The 23163-nt window shown below is 39.4% G+C and overlaps 1 protein-coding gene across 4 annotated transcripts; it reads right to left on the bottom strand.

The window, feature by feature from the left end:
• Positions 1 to 1752: 1752 nt before the first annotated feature.
• Positions 1753 to 22616, bottom strand: LOC139790122 (S-adenosylmethionine synthase-like). 4 transcript variants are annotated; one of them, XM_071731486.1, is made up of 10 exons: positions 22422 to 22482; positions 21459 to 21657; positions 19340 to 19417; positions 17246 to 17368; positions 16277 to 16389; positions 15477 to 15620; positions 13927 to 14145; positions 12162 to 12344; positions 8698 to 8831; positions 1753 to 3874 (listed from the first exon to the last, which is right to left on the bottom strand). In XM_071731486.1, the coding sequence occupies exons 4-10, from the start codon at positions 17346 to 17348 to the stop codon at positions 3772 to 3774; spliced, it is 999 nt and encodes a 332-aa protein (XP_071587587.1). In that variant the 5' UTR covers positions 17349 to 17368; positions 19340 to 19417; positions 21459 to 21657; positions 22422 to 22482; the 3' UTR covers positions 1753 to 3771. The 4 variants fall into 4 exon arrangements, with proteins under 4 accessions (XP_071587587.1, XP_071587586.1, XP_071587588.1 ...); XM_071731485.1 differs by lacking the exon at positions 21459 to 21657 and having other exon boundaries at positions 22422 to 22614; XM_071731487.1 differs by lacking the exons at positions 21459 to 21657; positions 22422 to 22482 and adding an exon at positions 19576 to 20061.
• Between the last annotated feature and the right edge of the window lie 547 nt (positions 22617 to 23163).

The raw sequence follows: 23163 nt of genomic DNA, 5'->3' as shown, positions 1-23163 counted from the left end.
TGGTCTAAACCTCTCCTGGTGCAACTCCTCTAGTCTTATCATTGTTCACTTGAGAAGAGGCCAGAACCCATCCCCCTACAACCTTTTAGGTAGTTGTGGAGAGCAATAGGGTCTCTCAACCCCCTTCAAGCTAAACATTCCCAATTCCCTCAGCCTCTCCTCACAAGACTTGTTCTCCAAACACTTAGCCAGAGTGGCTGCTTTTCTTTCAACTTGCTTCAGCCCCTCAATGTCTTTCTTCTAGTGAGTGATCCAGAACTGAACACAGTACTCAAGGTAAAGCTGAGAGCAGAGGCACCATCACTTCCTTTCTCCTGCTGTCCACAATGTTCCTGATACAAGCCAGGATGCTGTTGGCCTTCCTGGCCACCTGAGCACATAGCTGGCTGATTGCCCAAGGAGCATGGCTGTGGCCCTGGCTCTGTCTCTGCCCTCCAGACATTCCATCTCCTTTGCCTTCAACCACTGCCCCTCCTGAATGCCACAGGCACAGGAGAATGTGGTGGTTTTGCCTTTTCAATGTGTCACAGTGTACATGGATGTTGGTAATTGCTATAATCTGTGTGGAGCATTCGCCTGTAGGTGCAGAATTAAGGTTTGTTGGTTTTGTACCAGCAGATCAGTTAATGGTAAAGCCTATCTGCTGCATGAAGCTGTGTGACCCAGGACAGCAGATCATTAAAAGCAAGGCTGTCTCAAGACCTTTTGTTTTAGAAACAATTCAGACCTTCTGTATTCAGAAAAAATATTGCTAGCCAAGAACTCTCCTTCAAAAGGTCACATCCCCTAGCTATTGCTGTCTGTTCCCTACCAGCAGCCATCCCTTTGAGAGGATGCCAGATATCCCCAAATATCATAAGATTTCAGGTGCCCATGCTTGCTTTCTCCAGCACAGGTGAGTAGTTAAACATTTTAAAGTAGTTTTTCTCATAAACTACCATAAACTAAAAATTCTGTTCCTGATGCTACTGTGGAAATTACAGGGCATAGCACCTTGTGCTTCCCCCACTGTTCTGAAATGTCTTTATCGTCAAGAATTGTGGTCTTAAAGGCTGGCAGATTTTTACAGAGATCCCATGGTTTTGTATCTTCCATCAAAAACAAAACAAAAAACCCACCCAAAATTGTTTATATTATCAAAGTTCGACCACAGGGAGAACTTGTATCTTTCACAGAGACCAACTGCTATTTTCAACTATCACTATAAAAAGCGTCATTTCCTATCATTAATCATATCACCACCACCACTTTGAGAAGAGCAGACTGTATTCACAACCAAGCATCCTACCTTCAGTCCCGTTTCGTTTTCTGACTTTTCCCTTCATGTTTCTCAAGCAAAGGCTGAAAGTACTTTGGATAAACAAACACTGTTGTTATTCTTGCTACACCATGTTCTTCTGCTTTGTCCCTTGTGCTATCATCTGCCTCCATCTTTCTTATCTAAGACTCATTCATACAACTTCACTAGTCAAGGAACAGGATTTTTTATGAGATATCATAGGTGGCATATGAAGCAACTAAAACTCATACCTCAGCTTAAGTGAAGGAGGTTTCTGCCATATCTTCAGTAACAGATGTAGTGACCTTGGCTAAAAAGGCCTCTTGGGTTTGTTTTGTTTGTTGTTGCAGGTTTTGGGGTTTTTTGCTTATCAGCTTTAACATAATTAGTTCTCTGGCTGTCTCACTGCGAAGCCTCATAATACCTTAGCACAGAAGAAATGTCCCAAAGGCTGAAGATGACAAGGCAGCAGGGCTGTTTATTTGCTGTTTATTTCTTTCAAAGAAGTCCAGGCTTCTGCCTGCCTGAAGTGCCCTTAAATTTACCATCTTACCACCAGAATCTTGATTCTCTATCAATGTGCCCATTTTTAATGTATAAAAATTAGCAAAGAAAATTTCCAGCAAAAACTGGTTGAATTTAAAACCTTGCAGTTTTACAACTTACAAAAGAGAGCTTTAATTGAACTGTTGAGAAAAGATTTGAATACAAATAATCCAAATTTCACTTCAGCTGGTGCTTCTGGCTACTTTGAAACACAAGTCATCAAGAAAGGGAAAGAAGGGCTTGTGCTGTGGAGGAAGAGAATATCCGATTCTTTGAAAAAAAATTACGTAATTTTGATCTCAAGTCTATTTATAGGAAGCCAGAGGACAAAGTGAAAGAAGTGTTGTGTGAATGAGTTCTTACTGTCTGAAATACACCAGCCTCCAATTTGCCTCCTTCAGGCTCCAGTTTATTAACATAAAAGTTTAAGCTCTGCTTTGATTTTTTTTTGCACAGTGATTAAGGGACACCCCCATTAAATAAACTGTTTCCTCATTAAATTTAAAAAGACTTCTTCTTTATCAAAATGGTCTTCTGTAACAAACAAAATATCACAGCTTGTCACCAAAGCACTATTCAGTTTTTGAAGGCTGAACTATAGTGACAGTAAAATTGACACCCGTTGGCATCAAGACATTTATGAGCTGTAAAATTGAGGCTATATGTCTATTCACTGAAATATCTCTCCAGAAGTTATTTTTGTATTCAACTACTTGCATTTGATCAGACTTGTCACTTGTGTTTTTCCCTTAATAGGGCAGCGTAGCCATATTGCTGAACTGTTTATTGAAATTCCTTGTTATTAAGAGCAATTACAGCAATTGAATATTCTGCCTTAGTTTACAATTTGATGATAAATTTGCTTGCCTGAATTGTGAATTTCTATATACAAGCATTTTCATCCTTTAGTCCTCGAAGACAAACTACATGATTTTGAATTCCCTCTCCCTCCAGTTTGTGCTTTCAGCGAGAGAACTGAAAGGAAGGTAATGTCCTTTGAGTACTTTTCACAAACAATTTTTTTCCATGTGAGAAGTGGCCAAATGAAACTTAACTGAAACTTTGTACAGCCAAATTCAGTTCACTCGTAGAATCACAGAATCTGTCAAGTTGGAAGGGACCCATCAGGATCATTGCGTCCAACTCCTGTCCCTGTGTCGGGCACCCCAACAATCACACCATGTGCCTGAGACCATCATCCAAACAGTTCTTGAACTCAAGCAGGCTTGGTGCCTTAACTACTTCCCTGGGGATACTGTTCCACTGCTCAACCACACTCAGACATGGACAATTTCAGTTTGAGAAAGAGTAATTATAAATGAGTAAAAGAATTACAAAAATTGAGTTAATTGTTTTTCACAGATACACATACAGAGCTGTAATGTGAAAATCAAACAGGTAACACTACCTCACAGCTAAGTATATTTAGGGTTGCAATCCACAAAATTTCAAAATAGGTATTTTTACTAATTTGTTTGAACTAGAAGTGCCATTAAGTGTAGTAATGGAAGTCTTAGCCCGAAGACTTTGGAGAATTTCTACTTCTACTGCTTACCTCTCACAAGGGAGCTACTGGAAGTCACCTCACCAGCTTCATCCACATCTATATGAAGTTAACTGGGTAACCATTACTGTGCTGCCCTGGTAGAAGAGGAATTACTTCAACTTCCACAACCATCTGTGCAAATAATATCTATCTGATTGCAGCCAAAGGCCTGGATGGTTCACACATTACCAAAGATAAAGCTGAAGAGCATGAGAGATAGAGCAGCTTGCATTTAAAGTATAAGGCCACAATGAGATTAGCTGTTATACCAATTATTTCCAGTAAATCTATTAGATGTAGAATGTGATTAAAAAAGAGTAGATACCATCTTTTCTTGAACAGCTTGAATTTTACCTGATTATTAAACTACCTGTCAATTACATTAAACATTCTCAAAAACTTAATAGAGAAGCTTTTTGGGTATTTCCCACGTAAATTCTTCTCTTCCAAAGTGCCCATAACATGCTGTTTTTTCATAGATTGGCCTCTTCAAATCTAGCTCCCTTAAAAGAAAAATAAAGCAAATGTTACACTTCACTCTACTCCAACAAGTACTACAATTTAGACACATCAGAGGGATGAGTATTATCCTCAGAAGAAAGACAATAAAACATAGACATTTCCTTGCTCAATTACACAGATTTACAGCAGTAAAGACAATGAGCTCACAGTTTCAGTTTTAAAGTCACTAGAAACATTCAGCTTTCTTCAAAAGGAAAAGAAGAGTTTTGATTATATTTGTGGACTGGAATAATTTGGAAAACCTTACCTAGCAACAAAAGTTGCCATAAACCTTGCATGATCTCAGACTATTAAAAATGTATGTTAGCTCTACTCTCAGCATAAATGTTCAGGAAACATTTTGAAAAGGAGCACAAAGACTGGCTACACCAAGAAATTTCATACAGATTGTCAAAAAATGTCTTTCCTTTTTTAAGGAAAAAAAGAGACTTCCAGTTCTCTAAGATGTTTACATTTCTTCACTTGTAGACCAATATGCTCAAGATTCCTCTGAAATAGAGACTATGAATTATAATAATAGCTATGGATTTGAATCATAGAATCATGGAATATCAGGTTGGAAGGGACCTCAATGATCATCTGGTCCAGCCCTTCTAATATTATTGTTTATAGGATATGTCTCAGCACCCTGTTGAGCTGAGACCTACAACATTCCAAAGTGAGGGAATCCACCACTTTCCCTGGGAGACCATTGAAATGTCTGACCTCACAGCGAAAAATTTTCCTCTTGTGTTCAAGCAGTATCTCCCCATGAGCAACTTGTGCCCATTTCCCCTTGTCTTGTCCATGTGACTCCCTGTAATTATGGAGTCTCCATCTTCTTTGTAGCTGCCCTCTAAGTACAGGAACTTCGTAATAAGGTTTCCTCTAAGCCTTCTCTTCTCAAGGCTGAACAGACTCAGTTTTCTCAGCCTCTTCTCTTCTCATATGACAGGTGCTCCAGTCCTCTGATCATTCTCATGGCTGTTCTCTGGACCCTCTCCAGCCTGTCTGCATCCTTTTTGAACACCAGGGACCAAAACTGAACACAATACTCCAGGTGTGGTCTGACAAGTATCAAGTAAAGTGGGATGATGGCTTCTTCGCTTCTGCTGGTGATGCCCTTGTTGACGCAGCCCAGCATCCTGTTGGCTTTGTGCTGCTGCAGCACACTGTTCACCTGTTGAGCCTGTTGTCCACCAAGATCCACATGAGCCTCATGTTAAGCCTGTTGTCCACCAAGATCCACATGAGCCTCATGTTGAGCCTGTTGTCCACCAAGATCCACAGGTCACTTTCCACAAGGCTGCTCTCTAGCCAAGTGTATCCCAGTCTGAACTGCACTCCTGGGTTATGTGTTCTCAGGTGCAAGACCTTGCACTTCTCTAAATTGAACTTCATAAAGTTCCTGTCAGCCCACTTATCTAGTCTATCTAAGTCATCCTAGAGAGTGGCTCTCCCATGTGGGGTGTCAGTCTTTCCAGTAAGGTTGAAAGAGAACAGAATAATTAAAAGCATTTTCCTCAAAGAGAAAGCTAACAAGTATGGTTTGGCATTTTAGAACCGAGGTTTTAAACCCCACATTGCTCAAAGTAATGAAGTAGTTCCTATGTGCATCAAGCTCTTGCTGGGATCTCTCTCAGTTTTGAGCTCCTGTTTTACAGGTTCAGTTTTACAGAGCTTAATAATAGGTCAACTGAAAGTGTGGCTGCTCCCTTTAAGTGAGGAAAGAGATACTGTTTCTCTCCATTAGTTATGTATTTCAGGAAACTTTTAAGAAATCCAGAATACCAGGTTTGGTGAAAATCAGCCAAGAGATTCTAAATACTGAGAAGACAAGCCTGTACTCTTAGGTCTGGGGAGGCTGTATTACAAACAGAGAACTCTTACTCCTGGAAGTTCATATAAAGAATCATATGAGTTAGTGAGGAAAGGGAGAAAAAGAAGGAAAAATGCTAGGGTCTAATTACAGCTTCCTGGAATGTAGGTGGGTAATTGCTGATTATGACAGGTTCTGATCTACTTCTCTCTTCAGCCATTTCTTCTGTCAAAGAAAAGTGTAATTGCCATGCTTCCTTAAGTGAAAGGATTATGGTTGCGTAAAAGGCCTGCCTTTTCAGGTCCAGAAATATTCCAAAAAGGAGTAGAGCTGGGTTGGATGCAGGAGGCAATCTAAGTAGTCTTGGGTTTTCTTGTCCTCTCTGACTGCATAGTAGTCTCAGTGATGCTTCTAATTGCAACTGAATTTTCACTTCAAGGCAACTTATCTCATGGCAGGATATTTGTATCTTTTTTTTTTTTTTCATTCCTTACAATATTTCATTGGCTTATCAAATCTTCAGAGACCACCTGTAGGAACATGTAAAGCTGTGCAAGAAGAGCAGGTTCAAAACCACCTAAAGAACCTGAAAGTGCACAGTTCTCTAGGACCTGATGAGATACATCTGCTGCTCCTGAGGGCACTGGTGGAAGAAACTGCAAAGCCACTTTACATCGTATTTGAAAAGTAATGGCAGTCTGGTGAGGTTCCCACTACCTGGAAAAGGGAAAACATAGCTCCTGTTTTTAAAAATGGAAAAAAGTAAGACCCAGGGAACATCAGGCCAATCAGTCTCACTCTTTATCAGTGCCTGGTAAAATCATGGAGCAGATCCTTGTGAAAGCTCTGCTAAGACACATGGAAAATGTGGAGATAGCTGATGGCAATGAAAATGGCTTCTCCAAGGGCAAACTCTGCCTGACAGATTTGGTTGCCTTTTACTATGGGGTCACAGCATTGGCAGACAAAGGGTCAGCAATTGACATAATCCACCTGGATTTGATTGAAGTGTTCAACACTGTCCCACATGCTATCCTGGTCTCAAAATCAGAAAGATATATATCAGAAGGATGAGTAGAACACTCTGTGGATAAGGAATTGTCTGGATGGTTGCACTCACAGAGTAGAAATAAATGGCTTATGTCTAAAGGGAGAACTGTGACAAGTGGTATTCCTCAGGATCTGGTAGTGGGACCACTGCTGTCTAACATCTTGGTTGGAAAAATGGGCAGTGGAACTGAAAGACTGCACTCTTGGCAAGGTTGCTGATGACACCAAGCTGTGTGGTGTAGTTGACACACTGGAAAGAAAGGAGGGCATCCAGAAGGACCTTGACAGGTTTGAGTGGTGGGCCCATACCAACCTCATGAAGTTCAACAAGGCCAAATGCACCTGGATCAGGACAAGCACAAGCACAAGCACAAGCACAGGTTGGGTGGCACAAGCACAGGTGGGTACTGCATCGCAAACATCCCCAGGAAAAAACACTTGGGGGTGTTGGTTTATGAGAAGCTCAAGATGTGCAGGCAATGTGCACTTGCAGCCCAGAAAGCCAGCCACATTGTGGGCTGCATCGAAAGAAGAGTGGCCAGCAGGTCAAGGGAGGCAATAGTCTCACTCTACTCTGCTCTCATTAACCCTTCCCTGTGTGTAGTTCTGGAGCCCCCAACACAGGAAGGACATGGAGTTCTGGAGGGAGCTCAGAGGAGAGCCACAAAGGTGATCAGAGATCTGGAGCACCTCTCCTATGCGTTCAGGCTGACAGAGTTGGGGTTGTTCAGCCTGGAGAAAAGAAGACTCCAAGGAGACCATATAGCTGCTTTCTAGTACCTGAAGGGGGCTACAGGAATGCTGGGGAGGGACTTCTACCAGGGTGTGTAGTCATAGGAAAAAGGGTAATGGTTATAATCTGGAAGAGGATAGATTTAGGTTAGACATGAGGAAGAAATTCTTTAGGGTGAAGGTGGTAAAACACTGGGACTGGTTGCCTCATCCCTCAAAGTGTTCAAGGCCAGTCTGGATGGGGCTTTGAGCAACCTGACCTACTTGAAGGTGTCTCTGCCCATGGCAGGGAAGTTGGAACTAGGTGATCTTTAAGGTCCCTTCCAATCAAAACCATTCTGTGATTCTATAACTCAATGATGCTATGATCTAAGAGACCTGTATTTCTTTTTAATTTTTTCTGACTTCATATAGACTGCACAAGACTGCATGACAACTAGAAATAGGCTCTCAGTGTTCAGTTTTTCTGATGCAGAAGGTAAGTTACACTTAGACCTCATGAAGAAGCTAGTCACTCAAGGGTGTTCTTTTCTCTCCCCAGCTAATGGCCAATATCCCCCAAACAGCAACAGCAAGCACCATACTGCCAGCTGTGCTAGTGTGGCACTCAGCTAAGTGAGGCACAGGGCAGGCAGTGCATGAGTAGGGGAAAACCAGAGCACATAAATTCCCACTGAGTTCCGCAGGATTAGTTGTGAAGGGAGGGCACTAGAACATGCTCTCTTGTGGCAGCTGTCTCACAAGTTGTTGCTTCCAAAGATCAAAGGCAGGGTGACCATACTTACCCATGTACTTCTTTCAGAAAAAGACAGTATTTCTGGTGCCTTCCAGATGAGGCAGGGATTAGGAGCCTTACACACTGTGGGAGCCCACTAGAGAACCTAGCTACCCCTAATGCTAAATTTTAATTCTACTTTAACAAGCACACTACCACCTGGGTAATGAACTGTAACGTATCACACCTCTGGGATTATTTGGAGTTATAACATGGTATAATTTAGACCAGACTTATTTATTCAGTACATTTTGTGACCAGATTTACTAATTGGTCCTTGCATGTTGCACTGGATGATAGGTGACAGGTGACAGAAGAGCAAAAATTTCAGCAATTGCATATTTAGGATGAAGATGCCTTTCATGAGTTTATAAGCCTGAAAATTTAACATCAAACTGCTAAAGAGAGCATTAAAAATATTATTCATTAAATATGACTAGCATACAAACCTTATGATTGCTCCCAAGCGTAGATCAAAGTTTTTCTGCACAATTTCAAGCAATTCTTCTTCAGATCTGTCTGATGTTCCATAATGGAACACTGAGATAGCCAGAGGAGGACTCAGACCGATAGCATATGATAGCTGTAGAACATACACATAAACACATTTATAACAGTCCTTCCTACTTTTTGCCTCACAGAAAGGAAAAGCTTATCATACATATCAGGGGAAGATTTCTTGCACACATTTTCTTCATAAAGAAAGCTAGGAGATAAGAGTTTTTTATGATTTTTCATCTGTGTTAGAGAATTATCTCTTTTATTCAGAGAATGCTCAGCCTGGTCAAATATCAGACCTAAGTGACATTCCTTAAAAGCAAAAGAGGTTCTTTCTAATCCTCAGATGCTGCCTTTCTGCATCCTTCAGTTTCAGTTAGACACAAAGATATCATGCTTTTGAGACCAAAGACTCTGAATTATAACAATATTTCTGGTTTGTTTGTTTGTTTTGGCTGAGGAAGGTAAAACTTCATCTAGAACAAGGTAAGAAAAAGCTTTATGTGGAACTTCATCCAATATTTCCATGTACTTTTTAAAACACATCTATTAGAAGTAGACAATGGAACCTGGGAGATATTCCCTGTAATTTCACTTCATCTAAAGGAGGACAGAGGAGCTCTATAGCTCTTTTCAGACATCCAAGATTCACATTACCTTCTTTTACCACAGCACAACACTGACAACTGCTCCTGAAATACATTTGCTTTTATCATTCAGTCCCTTTCCAAAGTAAGTCCTGTTGCAGTATACGCTAGTGTACATTTAATTTTCTTCCATCATGGTATATTTTGATGAAAATGTTTTGCTTGCATGTCACTAATCAATGCAAACCATTCTGTGGCTTTCACTGATCTTCCTCGTGTTTGCTTTCTGCAGGTTTCAAGTCCAATGGCTCAGCTCTTATATACTTCTTAGCAACTAGGAACTGATTTGTGTTAGAAACTGCCCTCATCATGACTTCCACTTAGCTCATTTTGAGGTTATGCAAACTGTATTTCCATTAATCAATAAGCTGACAATTCACACGTGACAATATCATGCTAGATAAAGCCTACGTGGTATTTGTGATAATATATCACTAATTAGTGAGCAGTTCCCTCCATTATCCATTTTACCCTTTCATTATGAAAAGGTGGTAAATGGAAACAATATCCACAGCAGAGCCAGTTCACATGTCAGCCTCAATGGAAGCCGGCAAGATCTTACTGTGGTACACAGACACTAACGGGCTGAAAACACTTTTTCATTTCCATTTGATACAGTTTTCCTTTTGTTAATCTTTAGCCTTACATGATTTCATGGGACATTTACTTTTCTGCTTTCCCATATGCCTCCCTCCTTCCATTTTACCATCATTGCTACAATCTGTAGCAATACCTGTGTTCAATAAGGACAAGTGTAGAGTCCTACATCTGATTAGGAATAATACCAACCACCTATAAAGGGGACATCCTGCTGGAAATCAGCTCCATGGAGAAAGACCTTGGAGTTCTAGTGGACAGCAAATTTCTATGTGTTAAAAATGTTCTCTTGTGGCCAAGAGGGCCAATGGTATCCTGGAGGGCATCAGGAAAAATGTGTCCAGCAAATGTAGGGAGGTTCTCCTGCCCCTCTACTCTGCCCTGGGGAGACCACACCTTGAATATTCTATACAGTTTTGGCCTCCCCAGTTCAAGAGAGACTGGAAAGAGTACAATGGAGAGTTATGAGGATAATAAAGGGACTTGACCATCTCTCCTGTGAAGAAAGACTGGAAGAACTGGGGCTGTTTAGCCTTGAGAAAAGAAGGGTAAGAGGGGATCTTATTAATGTCTATAAACATCTGAGGGGTGGGTGTCAAGAGGATGAGACCAATCTCTCTTCAATGGTGGCCAGTAATAGGGCAAGGAGTAATGGTTTTAAGGTAGAACATAGGAAGTTTCACCTCAACATAAGGAGAAACTTCTTTATGGTGAGGGTGACAAGGCACTGGCACAGGCTGCCCAGGGCAGTTGAAGTGTCCCCTTCTCTGGAGATATTCAAAACCTGCCTGGATGCAGTCCTGTGTAAGGTTCTCCAGGTAATCCTGCTTTAGTGGGAGGGCTGGACTAGATGGTCTCTAGAGGTCCTTTCCAGCCTATAATATTCTATGATCTGACATCTCCATAGTTTGCTGTTAACAAAATCAATCTTGTTGTGCCTAGAATGAAGCTCAGGGGTTTAAGGAAGGTCTCTGGAATTTACTAACATTCCCACCTAACTCAAGAATTAACACAGTGATGTGTGTGTGTTCAAAAGTACCACTCAAGATGTACTTCCCAAGACATCAGGATTTTGTTTCAGAAAAAAAGTGAATTATCAGCAACTTACTAACCATCACTATTTGTGCTTAGCTTATTCCAGCTCTTCCCTTACCTTGAAAAAATTTAACGTTTAATCTGGTATCAAACATATGCACAACATCTAAAGCAAGGGGCCTTGTTTCTAGTTGGGATATCTGTATACTATATCATTGATCATAACTACATGCAGTGGGCCTCTTCTCTCTTCTATGGAAAAAGTAAAAGGTTTTAAACACACCCCTTCAGCAAAACAGCCACCAGATCACTGCTACTTTTTACTGTAGTAATGTGCTGCACTTGGTTAATTACTACATAGTAACTCAAAAGTAAGTATGTGTAAGTATTGCAGACTTCCTAGGCAACCCTCAATTGTTTAGCATTCATGTTGGATTCATGTTTAATGGTGAAACTGACTAGAGATCAAAAAAACCACCTCTTTCACATTCTTAGACTTAGTTGCTCAAAAAATTAATGCACATGGAAGGAACTGCATTTTTTCTGAGCATATAAGCCTGATGAAAGTTGATCTTGTTTTAAACTCTTAAAAACAATTAAATTTCCTTTTTGGTCACACCTCTCACCATATCAGTACACTAGGAACACACAGTAGAACTCATAGTAACTTTAAAGTAATTTACAATTACTTAAGTTACAACTAATACAACTATACAGTACAGCAGCTTCCACAACCATGTCTAGATACTGCTAACATAATTCTGTAAGGTGCTGTGCAGCCCAGGTTGGAGTGCTGGGCATGCACGCGTGTGCAGAGAATCACTCAAGCTGCTGGAAGTAAAAGGAAGGATGATTCAAAGAGCTACCTAGAACAGGGATGGCAAGAGAGCTGGGGAAAGAGTATGACTGAGAACACACTCCTTGTTTCAGGAGCATCCTGGCCTGTGTCTTTGGCTTTCCTCATAGGGCTCTTTTATAATGCAGCCCCAGGATGAACTTTCAGAAGCCCCGTTCTAGTATGAGAAATGTTTTTCTGAAACCAGAGCAGGGCTGTGGTAGTAGCATATATTCTAGGAGGTGACTACATGTGAGATGGAACTTCTGTTATGGTATATGGCTTTCACAGTTGCTCTTACCTGGATTAACACTCTTTTACAGAGACCAGCTTTCACTAGAGATTTTGCAACCCAGCGAGCTGCATAAGCTGCAGAACGATCAACTTTGGAGGGATCTTTTCCAGAGAATGCACCTCCACCATGGGCTCCCCAGCCTCCATAGGTATCAACAATGATCTTCCTGCCAGTCAGTCCAGCATCACTCTGCAACACAAACAAGTGAATACATTAATAAGACACCACAGTTAACCCTGTCCCATACTAGATTATTGGATAGGGCTTTGTCTGGTAATTGCCATAGACATGAGTCATTGTTCACAATGTTTGCTTTTACATGCAGCTGTTTAATGAGTGATGTCTACACAACTGGAGTATTTTTCAGAGATGTACCAAACCATTTCTGTTGCAGTCACTTTTGAAGACTTCAAAGAATGTGGCACAACTGTTAACATCACAAAAAAGTGTGCTCCCTTCCAGTCATCAGTCAAAGTACTATCACTGGATTACTGTCCAGTTACTTCACCCAGTAGCACTTGATGGAAGCTGAGAAGTTAGAGAGTCAAAAGAGACTCTCTATCCTCTGGAAGACGATAGATTCGGGTTAGACATTTGGAAGAAATTTTTTAGTGTGAGGGTGATGAGAGACTGGCACAACTTGCCCAGGGAAGTTGTGCATGATGCATCCCTGGAAGTGTTCAAGTCCAGGTTGGTTGGGGCTTTGAGCAACAGGCCCTAGTGGAAGGTGTCCCTACCAATGGCAGGGAGGTTGGAACTAGATGATCTGTAAGGTTCTTTCCAACCAATGCCATTCTATGATTCTACGAAAATCCCTACTGAAAACCAGATCATGCATGTTCTAAAAAGCTAGCAAGCTTCACTTTGATACTTAAGGGGAAGCTGAGGCTTCATAGAGCTGCAGCTTGGTGCTGTCAAAACAAGAGTATTGAGAAATTCTGGCTGAGTTCACCTTCATGGTTCAGTACTAGTACAGGGACCACTTGGTAGTACTCTTCTCTCCTTGCCTGCCTTTGCCCCTAGTAATGGAGTACCACCCTCTTGCATGGACTTTTTCCTGCCTCCTACAAACTTATGAGAGAACAGAATTACTGTCTTTCTCTCAGATTAGCACAGCTAATGACTGCAAGTTGATAAATGAACTCCAGGTTCCAAGCTGCATCTTGAAAGAAGATAAATGCCACTAATCTGCTAATTTTAAATCCCCGAACAAGTAATATGGGAGTTAAAACTGACATTTACTTCTCAGTGAAAGTGCTATTGCTACATCATCCCAGTGTAATTATAAACACACCTTGCAGTTTTAATCCTTTATTGAATGCTTTACAGAAAACTAGGCAACTTTTGAAACAAAACTTTTTACAGTTTCATGGCAATGATATGCTTACCTAGTACCAACGTCTGGAAATCAGAACACGTCAAATTCTAATGAATATTGAGTCTCTAAAGAGTACTGAGAGTATTAAGATCTCCCTTGAAATTTACTCACCTTTCCAGATTATTTTGATATAGGCAGAGAGATACTTCCATGTCAAGCATTTTAGCACATAACTTAAGGGATGGCTCTTGGTAATTTAAAATGCTTTCTGGAAGCAACACAAACTTCGAAGAATCTTTACAGTTGACAGTACAAATTACTGATGATTCCTTTAAAAAATACAGACTTTCCTTGTTTAAAGGTACATCAGTTCATTACACTTTTGTGCAAGAGAGTATTTAGAAGCACACAGCAGAATAGAATCGAAGTCTTTGCACCTACTAAGTGCCATACCTTAGGACCACCTTCCACAAATTTTTCACTAGGAATGAGATGATAAATTGTGTCCTTATCAAGATACTCCTCTGGAATAACTTCTTTAATAACTTGCTCCATTAACTCCTTCCGTATGTGTTGTACTGATACGTCTGGGGCATGATGTACTGACATCACAAGTGTGTGCACTCGGATGGGTACCATTGCACCATTATTCTCCTTGTATTCCATAGTGACCTAGAGAAAAAAAAAAAGACTGTGGACTCAATGACAAGAGCAACAGTCTGAAACCCCAAAATTAACCTTGAAATTATTTTCTGCACCAAAAAATAAACAGCAATGAGATGAAAAATGATGGTTGATTGTGAATGCTTGAAATCACTGTAAGAAAAAAAGTAAAATACAGAAAGTAGTGAAGTAGCACTACCAAAAGAGTAGGTAAAGATTATCACATATATTTCCACAGAGAAACAAAGTAACAACAAGAAAGTTAAAGAAGACTGAGATTTTACCAGCAAATGATAAAATCATTCAGTTTGGCCTGTTGACAAAACTTCAAATCGTGATTCACCTAAAGCCAAAAAAACTTTTGGAGGACACTGCTAAAAAGAGTAACTGTAGATCATGGCATGATAGGTTAGATCTTTTCCTACCTATTGCACAGCTTTTATGTACCTAAAAATATACACTGGCATGGTTCCATTCTTAGTATAGTTTGCCATACAGACTAAAAATGTCTCTCTACTTCACCACTCTTCTAAAATACTTGGATTTATTCATCATGAAGAAAGCCATCTAGTCACACATTCACTGCTGACAGAAGGCAGGAACACAACCAGTGTTGCACTGCAACAGGAACAGCATAACTCCATGAAGTTCATCCCCGCTGAGTAACAGAAATTAAGAATAAAGCACTTTACTATCTTGGGGATGCCACATGTATGATTTTCTTTTCCTCTCGTGAAGAATTCAGAGCCTGGAAGATGGAGAACTTGCCTTGAGACTGCCAAAGTGCATCACTCTTACAGCAGGCTCAGTGACATTTACTCAGCTCTGCAACACAGCAGTGAGTGGCTCTTACCACTGGCCAAATACAGCATACATGAAGCTCAAATCAAGAACAGCCTCTGTTTTAACTGAAAAACCATAGTACTATCACACTCAGTGCTTCTGGAATGTTGATGCTTATTCAGAAAAAAAAAAAAACAAAACAAGCAAGAAGAGGACAAACAAACAAGAAGAGGACAAACAAACAAAAAAACCCCAAGAAACAAACAAATAAGCAAACATCCCAAAACAGTTGATTGTCAGTAATTTGTTAATCTTCTTAATCTCCAGGGCAAGCAAAATACAAGCCCAATTTTGAAGAAACCAACTAAGACCCTGATAGAACAGTTTAAACAAACCATGTGTGATGAATAGAAATGTACAAATGACATTCCTACTGCCTTAGAACTTGAAAATAATGGCATTGTTTTTGATAAGCATGAATTCTGATTTAGTAGCAGACAGGGTAAATTATTCCTACTCTTTCTCACTCTTATAGTTTACGCATCTAGGTTACAAACCTGTATTTTCCCATCTGGTCTAACCCAGGGCCATGTTCCATTCCGTTCCAGAGCCTTGATCTTTGCAGTCAGTTTGTGTGCCAGGAGGACTGTTAAGGGCATACATTCATCAGTTTCATCAGTGGCATAGCCAAACATCAAACCCTGCATTGAAAAAAAAGGAACAGCATTGAAAAAAAGTGAAATAAGCCACTCATTTCTGTGATGTCTTCTTTTTTCTGCATGTCTTCATCACACAGTACTTTAAAATCACAGAAATCTAGAAAGAGAGAGCAGTATCATGCAGATTAAAAACACTTTGAACTACAACCAGCCTGAAATGAGATTTATGTTACATAAATTACAGTTACGTATTTGCATGCACAAAAACTGGAGCCACAGAAGGGTCTGATTCCCAAGAATGACTCTGCCTTAAGCAACCATAAGAATCCACTGCAAAGGATTAATAGACATAAAGCTCATAGAGATTGCTCAGTCTTCCTCACACACATGACAAGTAAAATATTTGTTGCCTAAGAAGTAAGACCTGAAAGACTTGAAAGAGCAGAAACTGACAGCTACTGATAAAAAGCCTGGTTGTAACTCTGTCCAGTGAATCCACTATGTATAGAAAAAGCCATTTCCTCTGAAATTAGTGAAGGTGATGGCACTTTTCTGCACTCCTGGTTATTAAGAGAGCATAGTGTTTATCTTCTAATTCTTTCTCTTTGCACAATAGCTTTTAAAGAAAGGCTCTTGTATAATGCAATTCTTGCTTGTAAACGACATTTAAGTAAGTTCCTGGAATAAAGTCCTGTTACCTGATCCCCTGCTCCAATGTCATCATCAGTCTTGCCATGGGATACAGCATGCTTGATCTCTTTACACTGTTGTTCTAAGGCCACTAGAACTGTGCAAGTCTTGTAATCCAGCCCTGGAGGAGGGAGTTTTGCAAAATTAAATCATACATCCTTAAGAAGTCACAAATTTCTAAAGAAGCTTTTAGGGATGGATTATCTAGTTATCCTAGCTAAAAATTTTGAAACTCTATACATGTAAGCTTCCTACAGTATTTTTGTATTGTTAATAGAAGCAGGCAATCAGCACATTTATGTAACAGTCTAAAGATGTGGGCAAGCTAGTGGCATTGATCCAAACCTGAGCTCTTGAAACCTAGAGGGTAAGTGTAATCCTACAAGCTGCCCCACCAAGGCTAGTTACATTGATTATGATGACTAGGGTTCAAGCCTTTTAGGTATTAAAGCTGGGAAAAGTGAATAGAAAATGTTAGCAGAAACTGTTTTTCAGTTTTCCTTGTATTGGGCTCTAGGGTTCAATAGAATCAGAGGAAGGTCGTATACATCTTTCTAGAAAAGGGAAATAGCTAAAAGAATGTTAAGAATGCATGCAGAATTCCTTTGTGTGTGAACTTCAAGTCTTACAGGTGTATACATCCCAAGGACAAGGACCAAAAGTGCTAAAGCTTTCAGTATACAAACCTGCAGATGTAACTATCTCATGACATTTGTGCAACCACTAGTTCTTCTGCATTAGAAAGCAAAATGTACATAATACTTTCAAGAATAAGGTTTTTTAAAATATGCCACCTTAAAATAGCTCCTTCAGTACCAGGCTCCTTTCAGCACACAGAAAAATGTGTATCAACATCTGTGCAGTTTTCTCCTAGGTCTTAATAAACATTTCATTTAATTTTCCAGAAGATCATAAAACCATGATTTGGGCATATGCACAAAAGATCCAAGAATGAATATGTGAAGGATTTCACTCACCTTTGGAAGAGTCATCATACCCTATCCTCTTAAGGGTTTCTCTTACAATTTGTTGGTAATCTACAATACCCCGGGATGTGATCTCTCCACAAAGCAAAATCATTCCAGTTTTTGCTACACACTCTGCAGAAAAAACGATCAAACCTCAGTTTTACTCCTACTGTTTTACAGTTACACAGGGAGATCCTGAAGATGGTTCTATGAACACAGGATTAGTCATAGGGGAAACTCAGTGTAAAACCTTAGCACAGATATATGTTTGTGTGCAACTACTCTTCAGCTGATATGAACATAAAATGCCTGCATGGAAAAGGGTTCATCTAACCCAGTTCATCTGCACAATGGCCAGCAAATATGCAGTGCTGTTTCTCCAAATGCATTCCTGATCATCAACAATTTCAGCTCAGGGTCTTCCTGAAGCTAAAGAGTCATCATTTATTGATAGCCACATTACTAATCTTTGATGGATTTTTGTTACAGTAATTCACACAGTTGCCCTTGGCAACCACAAAAACTTTTATAACCTGCAGGATCCTGGAGAAAGAATCCATTTAACATAATTACAAATTTTGTGCAGAATAATTTCATATTTTATTTTGTTGTTTGTTTCAAATGTCTACCTGGCCTCTGAACTTTTAATTTTTTTTGTTGTTGTTAAAAAAATATCAAACAATTAAAAAAAATACAGTGTTTTCTGTGTGGTCATTACAAAAAGGGCAAGGCTTTCTGGCAGAACATGAATTTGGGAACCTGGGACTTAAACACATGAAAGAATAAGGCTGCAGTCACAACCAGCTATCCCTAGGAACTCTATCAGGCCCATTAGAGCCAAGCACAGATTTATGGTGATGAAAGACTTCAGAGCATGATGATGCTTTCTTCCTATCAGCATCAAAAAGCTTAACCTTCCTACCTTTGACTGCTTTCCATTCTGACTGAATTCTAATTAAACTGAAAGAAAACACAGACCAGCAACTGAAATATAGCTGCAACTTACAAGTTTTCATATGTGTTTTGTTCCCCCAGCAAATTACAGAAATCAGGAATTCATCCATGTAATCATGTCACAGATCAAACTTTCTTGGTTAAGACAACCTGATCCCGTTTCTCACATGTGTTGTGTGAGAGATGTGAGAAACATCTCTCTTGTCATTTTTGCTGCATTTCTGTTACTATCTCCAGCTTTTCAGTAGTTTTGAAAGGAAAACTGCCTGCAATATTGAAATGGTGACTTCACTATTGTGAAGCCTCACACATACGCTAAACTCTCTCCCCTGCATCTCTTCACTGCTCACATTTATGTATAAATGCTCACATGAGATTTTTCAGACAAAGCATCATATTAGAATACTATTTGCAGGATGCAGGTGAACCTCTGTGGCATTCAGAGGCCATGGCCTCAATGACATTCAAATTGCTCTTTAGACACATTCCCCTTCTGTGCCCATTCCCCCTTTGCAACCCAGTTCATTTTAATTTGATGACATGTTGTTAGTATGTGGAAGAGGAGATGTTTCTAGTGATAATGTCCATGTAAAATGCAGGGTAATGCAAACAGAAAGTCCCATGAAAAGGCAAGCCAATTTGATCATCATCACATTCAAACGAACTGTGCACTGTTAGGTCAAATGGACCAAGGACATCACCCTGCTTCTGTAGAGGCACAATAAATATCTATTTGGCTTTTGAGTTTTATTAACATCTTTTACTCTATGAAGAAATGCATCTTGACATGTATATTTCCTCAGTTCTCATTTCCCTAATTCTCTTAGATTCTTCATTATCATTAGCCCTGTCAGCCACAGCTTTCCCTGATACCATTGGCTTCTCCTGATGTATTTCATTCATTTCACCATTTTAAAATTGCACTGGAGTGCCATGTATTTCCTGTTTTTTCTGTTCATTTTTTTCAGCATTTTCCTCCCTTCCCTTTTCCTCTGAGTCCGTGTGCTAGAGCTAGTTGCTTGACTAACTATGGAAGTGCTAACTACTAGCTAAATATTGCAAGAATTTTGGGTTATAGGATGTTATATCAACATGGATTACTTGTACTTAATTAATCTTTTTTTTCATTTAAATCTGTATTATACTTACCACAAGCAACCTTGGCATCTGGATCAGCACTGAGATGAGCATCTAGAACAGCATCACTTATCTGATCACACAATTTATCTAGAAGATAAAAGCCATACATTAACTTTCTTTTTGTGATAAAAAGAAAAAAATGATTTCTTAATAAAACTTCATTTCTAGTGGGCAAAAGACATCTGTTAACAGACCATCTGCCAAGAGAAATTTTAGCAACTTACATTATGAGAGGTATGTCTTACCCTGTTTTCATTCCTCAAAGTCAGTCGTAACTGACATTTTCCTGCACAGGCCAGCAGCTTCCCAGGTAAGGGAACAATGAAAAAGCCTTACAAAGGCATCCTGACATGTTAATTTATGGAGAGAAGATACAAGTAGTAACTTTGGGAGAAATATGTAAGCTACAACTTTTCTGTAGGGGTTTTGCATTCTTCTCTTCTGTGTTTTAAACTTTGTATTGCATTTTCCATGTGAATTACCTACTTTGTTCCACATCTGGTATGTCAGAGGTTTGGACTTTAAGTAGTGCTTATCTCTTCAGTGCCTCCAGTGGGGACCTCTGAGATCTCGTGTGCCAAGTTTTTTGGATAACAAGAGGCATTACTCTCTCTACAAACAGGAAAATTAGATAGAGGGCCATTCCTAAATCATCCACAACTATCCAGCTCATCTGAGTTCAGAAAAGCATCTGCAAACATTCTCTCAGGTACAAGTGCTGTCTGTTCTCAATCCATAAGTCTGCATGTCTGCAGAACCAGCTCAAGGATATGAATTAAACTTCACCCACGACCATTACAAAAAGGCATGTAAAATCTGCACAGCCACAGAACTACACAGCTGAGTCTTCAACACTGTCTGTATCAAAGAGACAGGTACCTATATAATTTCTAACTAGTCTAGGGAATTTTCTGTGTAATTCCTAATCTACAGTAACCTCACTCACCAGAGTACTGTAACGTACATGTGCAGACTCAAAGGCCCAAAGAAAAAGTTAATGGAGAAGCCTAACTGCTTATTTAGTTTTACAGATAAACTGGTCTGCAAGCGAACAACCATCAGAACGAAATTATAAGATAAGAGCAGAGTTATTCTGTACTCCAGAAGATCTGTAATTTAATATGAAGTTTCAGTGCAAATTCAATTTTAGTCTGAGACCTAAAATAGAGTAATACTCTGATAGAGTAAAATTACTGATAGAGTAATATCTTCCAGCACAATCTGAAAGCAAGGAAAAGTGAAACATGCTAGCCTGTAGCTTTGAATGGATGAGCCATCATGCCATCAATACTATCTCACTCAAATAGAAACTGGAAGAACTCTAAAAGCAAAGCACACATGCTTGAAATATATGCATCCCTTTTATTCACACAGGCTACAGTTATCTCAATGTCAGCATGATATTTGCTTAGAAAGGTGCATAGGTCTCTTCTTCACTGGCACAATTTTCACAATTAGAACCAGCAATTTCCATACCTTTATGTTTTGTTTCCAGTGTTTTCCTCAATAGAGCTGAAACTAAAGATTTAACTGTGCACCTCAGAAACAGTTTCAAAGTAAATCCAACAATTTAGAGGCTTGAAAAAAAAGTAAAACAAGTAAAAAAGACAAATTTTCATTTTGGTTTTTTTTGGGCTTTGGGTTTGTTGTTGTTTTTTGTTTGTTTGTTTGTTTTTTCTTCAGCTGTTTGTGGTGCATTCATTTCCAGCTTGAGTATTATCTTACTGCAATTTCTTGCTGGTGTATTTACTCAGAGAAACAGAATCCTGGTCAGTTCTGTAAGTTATAATGCACCTTCACTGGCAAAAATTGACCACAATTTGAAGACACAAAGATGAAAGACAGAAACATCACATGGTCATAACTTCAGATACAGAAGTCATTTGTGCAATCAAGCATAAAAACAAATGCCCAGTTCTAAAGTCTGGTGTCTGTCAACAACCCATAAGCAAACTGCACCCTGAAGATAGTGAATTTCATTCACACAAGCAGGTTTGATGCTCAAGGAGGAGTGGCATAACCTGAATAACTGGTAACTTTTACTGCCTTCAGCTATTTGCACAAACACAGCACAATATGCAGTGTTTCAAAGCAAACAAAAACCTGATGGTTCCAGGTGTGATGCTACCTGCTGCAGTGGTTTTGCAGCTGTTGAGCTGTCCACTAGGGGCTGTGCAGACAGTCCAATGTCACTGGTGTCATACTCTGCCATTCCCGACTCATTATTAAGCATGATGAGAATACAGATGAACAAGACAAAGTCAGCAAACCTTCAGTGATAACATGCTCATTTTTCTCACTAGTAGGTTTTTTTGTCTTTCCTCCTTCTATAGAAAAAATAAGAAGTAATGTTATTTTTAGTTTTAACATTAAAATGTTCCATTTGAATGTTCTGCCATGAAAGGAACTGTTGCTACCTTTTCTATAAATTTGAGTCACAAATACGTCCACTGGAGGTCCACTTTCTCCAGTCCATCAGTTAATGTAGCTTCTTGTTATGTACTTGTGTAAACAAAGTCATGTGCAAAATAGCTGAAAGTAACAAACAGTATTTAGAATCAAAGCACTGTCCTCCAGTCCCACTCTTGGAAAATACAATGGCTTTGTACAGCCTACAGCATACGTAAACTTGAGTTGCACAGAGAAACGTGGCAAAGAGGTACGTTTACAGCAGTATCTGGAATGCAGCTCTGATGAAAATCAGTAGTTAGTATTCCAAATGTTTCAGAGATTTGGAGTTGAACGATCACCTATAATAAACAAATGCATATGGTATTTTTTTTAATTGCAGAATTAAAAATGAAATTGTAACTCTAGTATTTGTGGTAACTCCATGTCTACCTTTAGAGAACTTTTCCGTGCTTTTTTTCTCTCAAGCAAAAGTTTAAAGTTGTCGATGCCAGATTATGTTGCATACTAAACAAATAAGACAAATTCTTGTCAAGCAAAGACATTATGCTGATGACTATTAAAAATAATTAATTGGTTCTTTCATTTCTCAGCTGGGGAGATATAATCAAAATTCCATCGGATAGCATTCTTCAGTGCAAGTATTAATAAAACAAAAGATTCAGTCAGCATTTTTACTTACCAGGATGTCCTTCAGCAACAGATTCTGAAGTGAAAAGAAATCGTTTTTCTTTTTTTGTGGTATGAATAGACATGTCTTGGTATCTTTAGTGAGCCTGCAATGAGAAAGATCTAAAGCAACTTAATTATAGAACAAGCAAAAGCAGAATGTGAGGTGGAAGGGTTTATGTATCTATGCAGTATCTGATGTAATAACTTCTGTGTGTTTGCTCCTCAGACATTCAATAGATTAAGACTTATCTGTGTGGATTTTACAATGCACTGCTACAGGAACTCCTTTCATAAGACTTGCATGTGTTTCATTGACCTTTGTCCTGCTAAACTCGACAGAGTTCAGATGAAACACGAACCCAGCTAAACCACAATTCAATGCTTTTGCACACTTCCCCAAGCCTCCATCTTTCTTCTAAGTGCAAATAAAAAGCACTTCAAGATAGTAAAAGCATAGAGATTCTAGCTGAATTTGTAAGGGCAAATGATGCTTTCACCTAGGCTTAGAATCCATACATTGTCCTCAGCTGCACTTGTAAGGTGTTATTCTATCTTTATGTGAGAACAGGCATTCCTAACAGCTTCACGTGGTAAGCTGTGCTCTTCTTCCTAAATACAGTTTGTGTGAGTGGCTGAGTGAGAAGCTGTGGAACCACCAATAGCACCATCTGTAGAAACAGTGTTGGAGACAGTTGGTTCATTATAATTCACCTTGAATTTTGAGACAAAAAGCTATGCCCTAGCTCAAAAGA

Source organism: Heliangelus exortis, chromosome Z (genome assembly GCF_036169615.1).
Source record: "Heliangelus exortis chromosome Z, bHelExo1.hap1, whole genome shotgun sequence".
Taxonomy (NCBI): Eukaryota; Metazoa; Chordata; class Aves; order Apodiformes; family Trochilidae; genus Heliangelus; species Heliangelus exortis.
This window is presented reverse-complemented; position numbering and strand designations above follow the sequence as displayed.